This window comes from Chanodichthys erythropterus, chromosome 12, assembly GCF_024489055.1.
Source record: "Chanodichthys erythropterus isolate Z2021 chromosome 12, ASM2448905v1, whole genome shotgun sequence".
NCBI classification, from domain to species: Eukaryota; Metazoa; Chordata; class Actinopteri; order Cypriniformes; family Xenocyprididae; genus Chanodichthys; species Chanodichthys erythropterus.
Window position 1 is genome coordinate 18,270,385 of NC_090232.1, and position 10,211 is coordinate 18,280,595.

A 10,211-nucleotide genomic window follows, 5' to 3' on the forward strand; every position below is an offset into this window, starting at 1 on the left:
ATGATGCCTAATGTGTTCATACAGTCATTAACAACAAATTCAGTAGCCTAATACTGTCAATTATTTATGTTGAAATTTCATACTTGTGAAATTTCAAATGCATTGTTTACATGAGGAAGTAAAAGTATATTATCATTAACTGCTACAGAAACTGCAGCCTAATATGCGTGACAAAAATCAGTTCATGGCCATAATCATTACGATAATGTCTCTAGAGGTATGACTAGATCCTCTGACATTATAAAAAACAGAGAAATATATACTAATATAAATATAAGCTGCCATTATTTAATGAAGGGAGATCGTTTAATACCCCTCACACAAAAAGTACTGTGGTTGTACAAAAGTGCAGTGATGTACATGTTAATACCAGATGGTTTTATATGGTATTATATATCATGATACTGGAATTCATGTACAATATTTACATGGTACTCTGGTTCATGTCTAAAACACCGTAGTAATGCCATGTGTAATGTAAAGTGTGAAGAGTGTAGGTGAGCTGATAGAAATTTTTGGTTACGATCTAGGGCGCCCTCTGCTGCCAACCCACCAACTTTGCAGGCGGTGCCGTATTTCCATCTTCACGAGGTCCGCTTGTGCATGATATTGATATGAATATGGTGTCCTTAAGTTACATTAAATTTAACTTTAAAAAACGCGTCTCACCACCCTGTCTCTCATGTTTTTAAACGCAAAAACGCATTCTGTGTAAATGACCCCATTCAGATTCGTGATTTGCGAAATTAATAATTCAGAACTCCTTGCGATCCGGGTTAGCAGATTCAAAAGAACCGAACTGATTAATTTGTCTTTGGCATTACACAAACGCAGAACAAAGAAATATTAACTAAAATAAAAATAAACTCAAACTACATAATGAACAGAAATTTAGTTTGAAACCCTTCACAAAAAAAGTAGCGATTCAAAGGAACAGAATTGATTAAATCGTGAATCTTTTGTGGAACAGCTTTTTTTTTGCGCTGAGCTGTGGCAAATGTAACGAAAATGTGGAGGAATGTTTAGAAGTAAAACTATAAATTTTCAACAAAAAGTTTATGCAATAAGTAGAGATTTCCAAAAACTGTACTTAAGTACAGTAACGAAGTATTTGTACTTCGTTACAATACAACTCTGTGGACTTGTGTACACACTGAGGAAAAAGAAATCATCTACCCACTTTATATGACACTTTACGCACTGTAATATGCGACTGCCTATTTACCTCATATGATACTTTACATATATGTAGTATATTCTGTTTTGAGACTGTCTACCCATCACATATGGCACTTTACACATTACAGTATGTTTATCCGGGACTGTCTACCTACCTTATATGACACAGTACATACTGTAATATGTATATTTTGTTGTGGGACTGTACCCACCCCATATGGCACTTTACATACTGTAATATGACATTTGACTTGTATGATAATCAATGATAGAGAATGTAAAACTGTGATGAAAACACACAGGGATAGTGTTTGAGAGCGCTCACAGTTTTTTCGTTGAGCACAACCGCAGAGTCAGCATTTCTGTTAATTTGTTTTTATTAAGTTGCCTTCAGATTAACAAGCTAACACTTCAATCCTTTATCCCTTTTGAACCATAAAACTGATTTTTAAATCTCTGTTTTCAAATCCCTTCCGAGGCATATCTAAATGCTATGGGTGGTCACTGAGGAAAGTTATAAAATCTTTACAAGAATTTTGCAAAATCAGGAAAGGCAACAAAGCAAAAAAGCCATTACAAAAATAAGAATTTAAAACGTGTCATTTTTAAGGTGAAAGTAAAGTGCTTTTGAGGAATGATGTCATCATTACTTGAAACAGATGAATGTTTATAATGATTGAGAGGCTGAAATCCTTTCATTCCTAACAAACAGTCCATTGGAGTACTGTGATCGGTGGTCTAATGATGTTTTGGGGTGGGTTGGGTGTTTTACCTTTTCAAAGGCACGTTGCTGTTAGATGCTGGCATTGATTTGAATCCATTCAGTCCAATTTTAAATACTTTACAATGAGTGTGTGCAAGAGGAGGCAGTGCAAAAGCATCAGACCAACCAAAGCCAACACAGGAGTCCATAGACAGGAGATAGAAAGATCATTCTAGGTGATGATGAAGCATCAGTGTATGTGAGAGAAATCTCTGTCTATCAGTCACTCTTCACAGCTTTCTGATGTGTGTAATGTTTGTTATACTGGGAATCAGTGTTGAAAAGTCGGTCCCACCAGGTGAATGTAGATCCATAGTTGCCAACAAAATTCATGTGGTGGAAGTCATGAAAACGAGCTCCAGCGTAGAATGGAATCAGATGTAGGGGGTTCAGGGGAATGTCGTAACCACTAAAGAGAGGGCAAATGAAGGAATGTCAAAGAACAAAACACATACATACTATAAAGATCAGTTATATGATCAAAAAAGTATTATAAAATATTTTATCAGGACATATTTCCACACAAAATATAGTTTAATAATCAAAATCCTAGAAATATTGTATATGTTGTAAATTAGAAGGTGATGTCCACATACTTCTGGTCATGTAGTATATCAAATGAATACATTTGTAATATAGTGCTCCCTAGCATTTCTAAAGTTATTATCAGCATAAAAGACATTGCAAAATGTCCTGATCCAGTGTGTGTACTGAGCTTACCTGTGAACATCAATGGTTTCAAGCAGCCGGAAAGTGACCCAGGCCCAGAGCAAAATCATGTGATTGCAGAAGACCATGATGCCAATGAAGAATCCAGCCCCCAGAATCAAAGTCTCAGCAGGGTGGGCATATTCTGCCTGCATGCCAAATGGAGCCTAACATACACACAAAGAAAAAGATGGTAGATCAACTATCATTATTAAGACAAAAATAAAATATAAATTAGGAGTTAAGGCACATTCACACCGAGAACGATAGCTATAAAGGTAATGATAACTATATTATTGTCCACCCTAACAGATGATAACGTTCTGTTTACTATAAGCATGTGATGCAGTTTTGTCATCATGCTTGCGCTCTTTAAAGCAGGATGGATTATGATTGACTGTTAATATTATTATCGTTGCAGGGAGCTTAGATGATAAAAGCTGGTGCTAACTATACTATTGATTTGTTTGTATAGTTTAAGACTATTGTCGATATAAAATCCTAAATTTTTAAAGGTGCCCTAGATTCAAAAATTGAATTTACCTCAGCATAGTTGAATAACAAGAGTTCAGTACATGGAAAAGACATACACTGAGTCTCAAACTCCATTGTTTCCTCCTTCTTATATACATCTCATTTGTTTAAAAGACCTCCGAAGAACAGGCGAATCTCAACATAACACCGACTGTTACGTGTACGCCCCCAATATTTGCATATGTCAGCCCATGTTCCCAACATTATGAAAGGCATTAGACAAGGGCAGCCAGTATTAACGTCTGGATCTGTGCACAGCCGAATCATCAGACTAGGTAAGCAAGCAAGGACAATAGCAAAAAATGGCAGAAGGAGCAATAATAACTGACATGATCCATGATAACATGATATTTTTAGTGATATTTTTATGTTGTTTCGTTAGCATGTTGCTAATGTACTGTTAAATATGGTTAAAGTTACCATCGTTTCTTACTGTATTCACGGAGACAAGAGTCGTCGCTATTTTCATTCTTAAACACTTGCAGTCTGTATAATTCATAAACACAACTTCATTCTTTATAAGTCTCTCCAACAGTGTAGCTTTAGCCGTTAGCCACGGAGCATAGCCTCAAACTCATTCAGAATCAATGTAAACATCAAAATAAACACTGTACTTACGCGATTAGACATGCATGACGAACACTTTGTAAAGATCCCTTTTGAGGGTTATGTTAGCTGTGTGAACTTTTTTTTATGTTGTTTAAGGCAAGCACAAGCTCTTGAGGCGTGGAGCAAGAGAATTAAATAATGCCCCAAAATAGGAAGTTAAAAAAATTAATAAAAAAAAATCTATGGGGTATTCTGAGCTGAAACTTCACAGACACATTCAGGGGACACCTTAGACTTATATTACATCTTTTAAAAAAAAGTTCTAGGGCACCTTTAACGGTGGGGGTAAGGTATGGTGTGAGGGTACCGAGGTCGATAGAGTTACCGTTAGAGAGCTCATTTGGACCAAATTAGATAATTTGGGTTTTATCGTCGTTCAATAACATAAAATTATTAGTGAGCCACAGAACAGTTTAAGTTCATGAAGACATGCTTCTAATCTCTCATGTGCGGGACTATCTTTGTGTTTTATAGGTATGTAGAGTTGGGTGTCATTCGCATAGCAGAGGTAAGACACACCAAATCTACTCATTATTGATCCTTAGGGTAACATGTATAAAGAGAATAAAAGAGGTGCCAGAACCGATCCCTGAGGTACACCGCAGGTGAGGCGAGTCGCTGAGGACAAATGAGCACCTAAATTAACTGAAAAACATCTATTAGATAGGAAGGACTGGAACCATTTGCAACAATGAAATTCAAACAGGTCTGGAACAACTTGAAGGTGAATAAATGGCAGAATTTTCATTTTTGAGTGAACTAACCCTTTAATAAGTCAAAATTGCATGATTATAAAGCCACAATTGTGTCTTATAAAGTCAGAATTGTGATATATAAATTGCAATTCTAATTTTTTTCTCAGAAGTCCTCATTTATATCTCTCCATTCTGATTTTCTTTTCTCAGAATTGCAAGCTTATATCTATAATATATTGTATATATTATACTTTAAGCCACAATTACGATCCATATAATACTGTTTTTTTTTCACACAATTGCAAAATGTATTTTTATAATATTCTCTCTATATTATAATGTTTTTTTACTCAAGTAATGATTCATAAAAAATGAAAACCAAAACAAGTATGGAATAATTGTTAACATTAGGGATAAGAAAGCTGCAAACGGTTTTAATTTATTTCCAAAATGAATGTACAAATGATTCTGTACCTCTTCCGGGTTAAAATGGATGCAAATGCAATAGGAGGATTAAAATGTTAAGAATTGTAAGAGGTCTTTCATGACGCTCCATATGTGATGTGAATTTGATAGGTGCTTGATATAAAATAAACAGTGGTTTAAAAAGCCCTTGAAAGTCCTTGAATCTGGTGTTCATGAAAGAGTGGGATCCCTGACTGTGCCTGTGATACCAATTGACCGCTCCAGTCGAGATAAAAGGATCTTGTGGTCAACGAAATCAAAAGCTGAGCTCAGATCTAATAGCACTAAAGCCATGGTCTCACCTGCATCTGTATTCATTCAAATATCATTGAGAACTTTTAGGATAGCAGACTCAGTGCTGTGAAGGGGTTTGTAGATATAGTTATCGTCCTTGGTGTGCAAATATTAATTATATAATACAATGTAAAACTAACAGAAAATAACGTGTAATAGTATGAATTCACTAAAAAGTTTCATTTACAAGCATATTTTGGTTGTCTTATAGTTTCACTTCATATGCACATTGAGTGTGAGAATGCGAGTAACTTACAGTGAAATCATGATGGACTTTATGAATGTACTTGTAGATTCTGCGATGATGTAGGGCTCGGTGGAGGAAGTAATGCCATGTGTCCTCAATTACAGCACAACCAAAACACTGGGCCAATATATAAGGCCTGAGATGGTGAGAGAGATCATAAAAAGTGAAAACAAGGTCCACTTGCTTCAATAAAGATTTAGTTACAGCCACAGTACCACCTAAGGACTTTGTGTGTAACGTCATAGACCTATTATCATAGAATTATTCATGTTTTAATAATTTTATAAAGCGAGAGAGGTGTTCTCACCAGCGAGGCATGGAGTCCCAGTCATAAGGGATGCTGAAGAACTCTGTAAAGTAAAATGTCCCACAGATGAGCGGTAGCTGGATACAGAAGTGATTAAACAGCAGCATCTTAAAGCACTTCCACTGTTTCTCCCACGTCTCTGGTTTATCCTGCAAGGACAATGACGAAAACATATATGAGGAGTTAATAAAAACTATATTTTTAAGAAAAAAAATCTATAAATATTTAATTTAAAATAACAGATGGAAAAAATTCCTTTAATTCCACATACTGGTTGGATCTTGTACTTCTGCATGAAAGGGAGGAACTGAAATATAAATCCAGGCAGACAGAACAGGAAATAGATCAGTTCATGGACGATGAGCGAGCCCCAGGTGGCGATCTGGAATTTGCTGTAGTTTTGCAGCATGTGGTTCCATGCATGCTTTAGAGGTTCCTGCAGTGGATTTTCTGGAAGAAATGAATCCACGTATTCCACCGCCAGATATGCAGAAGACAGAATGTTGGCTGTGCCGTTCACCTCCATGGCAGCGAGTCAGTGGGAGTCTCCAAATGACTAACTGTATAAACACATGACATAATAAAGATCAATGACACTCAGTTATCAGTCTCCGAGTGAGGCTTGCTTGAAGGACAGGCTGTTAATATGGAAATGCATCAAATAAGGACAGTTTTAAACAGAAATATGAACACGAGTTACAGCCAGATATGTTCATAAGTCTCTGACAGACAATCTAAGTCAAGTCTGTCACTAGTCCAAGTCTTTCATGCATAGGTCAGATTTTAAAGGGGTTATATAATGCCACTTTTACAAGATCTAAAATAAGTCTCTGATGTCCCCAGAGTGTGTATGTGACGTTTTAGCTCAAAATACCCTACAGTAGGGGTGTGACGAGACGGGTATCTCACGAGACGAGACGAGACTCGAGATTGAGTTCACGATACGAGACAAGATTTTTACACACTATTTTTAAGAAATCCTCAATGGCGAAATACATGACTAGACAAAATATTCTGCAGGTGTATTTGAAATGTTTTAACTAATCATCTTGTAATGAATGTCATTTCAGTTCTACTTTCTGAGTATGAATTATCATATGCAGTAAAAGACAACAATACTCGAGTACTGTAAAAGGTTTTGCCACTAACTCAACTGACTGACTTCTCTTCTGTATGATTTCAGTCTCTTCAGACCCTACTGTACATGATTTATGAGCTTCTACAACTTTTGACCTCCTAAATGAACTCCTTTCCACAAACTGATCATAGAAATAAAACAGTATAAATAAAAATGGTTACACTTTACAATAAGGTCTCATTTATTAACATTAACATATTAACCAACATCAACTAACAATGAGCAATATATATGCTACAGTATTTATTAATCTTTGTTTATGTTAGTTAATAAAAATAGTCATTTATTGTTAGTTCATGATAGGTCACAGTGCAATAACTAATGTTAACAAATGAAACCTTACTGTTTGTGCTTAATAAGATTACGAGAAAACTGTTATTCATTTTTATGGTAACACTTTACAGTAAGTGCAACCATAATCGTACTCTCTCAATATTCAAAGTGCAAATAAGACCAAATTTTTCTTTGATACAGAGCTAAGAGATGGTTACAACTACACTGCCCAGCCTAAAATAGCTTTCATATTGAAAGATATTTGCATTCATCATCAGGGAGCCGCTTTCAAAATGCGGGGTATTGAAATCGCGTTTGAATGCGCGCTCACGTTTACTTTCACTTTCAGCGATCGCACGTACTCTTTAAATATGGAGCTGCGGTGACCGTTATCCAACTGAATTAAATGTTTTTTATTTAAATATAAAGCAAAACGACAGTGGAGGCGTAATGTAAACGTAGCGGTGGCATATTCTTTCCTAATCACCTTAACACTCTGTCATGGCAACATCACGAGACTACTTTTCGCCTCGACGAGAAATCTCGTCACACCCCTACCCTACAGATAATTTTTTATAGCATGTTAAATGTCACTTTTTGAGGGTGAGCAAAAACGTTTTTCTGTGTGTCCCTTTAAATGCAAATGAGCTGCTGCTCCCAAGAAAAGGGCGGAGCTTCAAGAGCAGCAGAAGCTGCGATTACCTCACGCAGACTCACTGAAAATGTCAGAAACTGTTCAGCCTTTTATGTTCAAACCAAGCGTGCCGCATGAGACCTGAAAAGTGAAGCCAAAGCATTTCAATCGCCCCCAGGTGGCTGGATGCAGTATATGTCATAAATCCTGCCCTCTTAATGTATTTCAATGGGACGTTAGACAAACTAAACAATTAAATATTTTTTTACAAAGACTTTCTGTTGTATTAGGGAGTTTTTATCATGCTGGTGTTAGTGTTTGTTCTTTAAAAAAAAAAATGGTTTTAGTTAGTTATTTGATGCTATAAAAACGGGGGTGGGACGTCATGATTGACAGCTGTGATTGACAGCTTCTCTGAATGAAGTAGTCACTGAGGCATCAACTGACTTTTTTTTTGATCTTCGCAAGGTTAAATAGAGCTTTAACTTTAATTTCTACATTTCTATAACTGTTTATTTCACACAGACATAATGAGTTGTTCTGAGTTCGGGCGGGACATTGATATCGCGGCTCCACCTCGTGCTCACTACTGCGCAGACTCGAGCTCCAAGTTTACTATGCCAGACTCCAGACTCAAGATGTCAGCGCCATATAGACACACTGGCGGCTTCAGTTACTACAATGGAAGCGAGTGAAGGTGCTTTGTCTTTTTTTTTGAGTCAGACAATGATGTAGAATGCAACAGGATGTTCCTGAATGGTTAGTTGATGAATTTATGTAGCTAATGTGGAGTTAACTATATTGAAAGTCATTGATTAGCATATTCTGTCATGATAATATAAATCGCTCGTGTGGGAACTTAAATTTGTGTTGACCTCAGCCCCTTTGTTGCGTGTTCTCAGGGGGCGGTGTTTATGTAAATTTTAGGGTTAGTGATGTCACCAACCTGGGAATAAGCTTGTTGTAGTCCCTACCAGCCGTTTGTTGTAGTCCTTAAAAAGCGATTTCTTTAAAATAAAATATCTCCGTTTGCATTGAACTTTGAGTGTCGTAACTTTGCAGATGTTGTTTATGCTCTAACAGCAACATTACACAAAGTTAAAAAAGTGACATGATAATCAACCACCCCTTTAAGCCAAGTTTCAAGTCACATCTCAAGTTCAATTTTTTTTTCTTTTAAATTATAGATTAAAAGAGCAGTTCACAAGAAACTTGAAGTCAAGTGGAGCTGAGTTTGAAGTCAAGTTTTTTTGTGACTTGAGTGTGACTGGATACACCCAGATGTTGCTTGTCATTATTCATTTAAGTTATGCAAGCTTTCCAATTTAAACTAATTCATATACCTCTAAATTATGATAAATTATGATAAATGATGATCACATTTTGATGACAAAAAAAAATATAATTTTTAAATTAACACATTTTAACGGTAAGATTTCACATAATATTCAAATTATTAAATATGCATGATAATATTTTGGTAGCCAGAATAGACATTGCATGACCATAAATAATCATAAATACACAAATAAACAAATGCGTAGAGACACTATTAGGTATTTTGGTCATACTGTCTGTTAAACCACAATAAAGACCCAAAAACATTTTTATTATCTATTAAGGCAACTATCTATTGAAATAATTTCCAATTTAACAAACGCACTGTGTATTCCAACATTAATATACTTTGTTTACATAATTTACATGTTTAATGCGTGTTTGCTTTGCAGCTGTAAGGCAGATGAAAGAGCGCAACTATTTCTTAACGAACATTACAACAAATATCTTATTATATGAGTCTAGACTAGCGTTGTTGACTCACCTATGAGAAGCTCTTCTTCTACCTGCGACGGCAGAGTGCTCGTTTTTAATGTCATAGAACTTTACATAGGACCATTGGCTGAGACAAGAGGAGACGGTGTGTGAGGGCAGAGGCTGCCCGCTGATTGGCTGTTACGAGAAGGAGACTGACGTATACGGGCAGAGGCAGCGGCCTGATTGGTTAAGGGAATGAACTGACGATAGTGAGACCGTGAGTTTCCGCAGCTCCAGCCAATGAAAACCCGCGCTCGTCTTTCATAACCTGTATCATGCATCATGACTGAACTGCACCTACAGGCAATGAGGAAGTCGATGCCTCGGACCCCATCCTTAAAACTTAAAATACATATACACTACCCTCCAAAAGTTTGGAAACACCCCTGGCAAAGTGTGGTGTTGGACGATTTTTGGTGCAAATACATTACAGTAACTTGACATTATCATTGAAGACCAGCAATAATAATTTTCATTTTAATTACATAATAATGGCAATATATACATGTCAAAGTCAGACATGCCCCTTTGCCAGCTGTGATGCCTGGTT

General features: G+C 36.4%; 1 protein-coding gene across 1 annotated transcript; it reads right to left on the reverse strand.

Moving 5' to 3' along the window:
• Positions 1-1,527: 1,527 nt before the first annotated feature.
• On the reverse strand, positions 1,528-9,763 carry msmo1 (methylsterol monooxygenase 1). The gene is made up of 6 exons (XM_067404699.1): positions 9,669-9,763; positions 6,073-6,361; positions 5,802-5,950; positions 5,504-5,630; positions 2,663-2,817; positions 1,528-2,351 (listed from the first exon to the last, which is right to left on the reverse strand). The coding sequence occupies exons 2-6, from the start codon at positions 6,325-6,327 to the stop codon at positions 2,162-2,164; spliced, it is 876 nt and encodes a 291-aa protein (XP_067260800.1). The 5' UTR covers positions 6,328-6,361; positions 9,669-9,763; the 3' UTR covers positions 1,528-2,161.
• Between the last annotated feature and the right edge of the window lie 448 nt (positions 9,764-10,211).

Coding starts and splice junctions, on each gene's coding strand:
- msmo1 (XM_067404699.1), bottom strand. CDS start 6,327: ATGGAGGTGAACGGCACAGCCAACATTCTGTCTTCTGCATATCTGGCG. Junction 5,951..6,072: donor AGAAGTACAAGATCCAACCA/GTATGTGGAATT, acceptor TTGTCCTTGCAG/GATAAACCAGAGACGTGGGA. Junction 2,352..2,662: donor GAAACCATTGATGTTCACAG/GTAAGCTCAGTA, acceptor CCCTCTCTTTAG/TGGTTACGACATTCCCCTGA.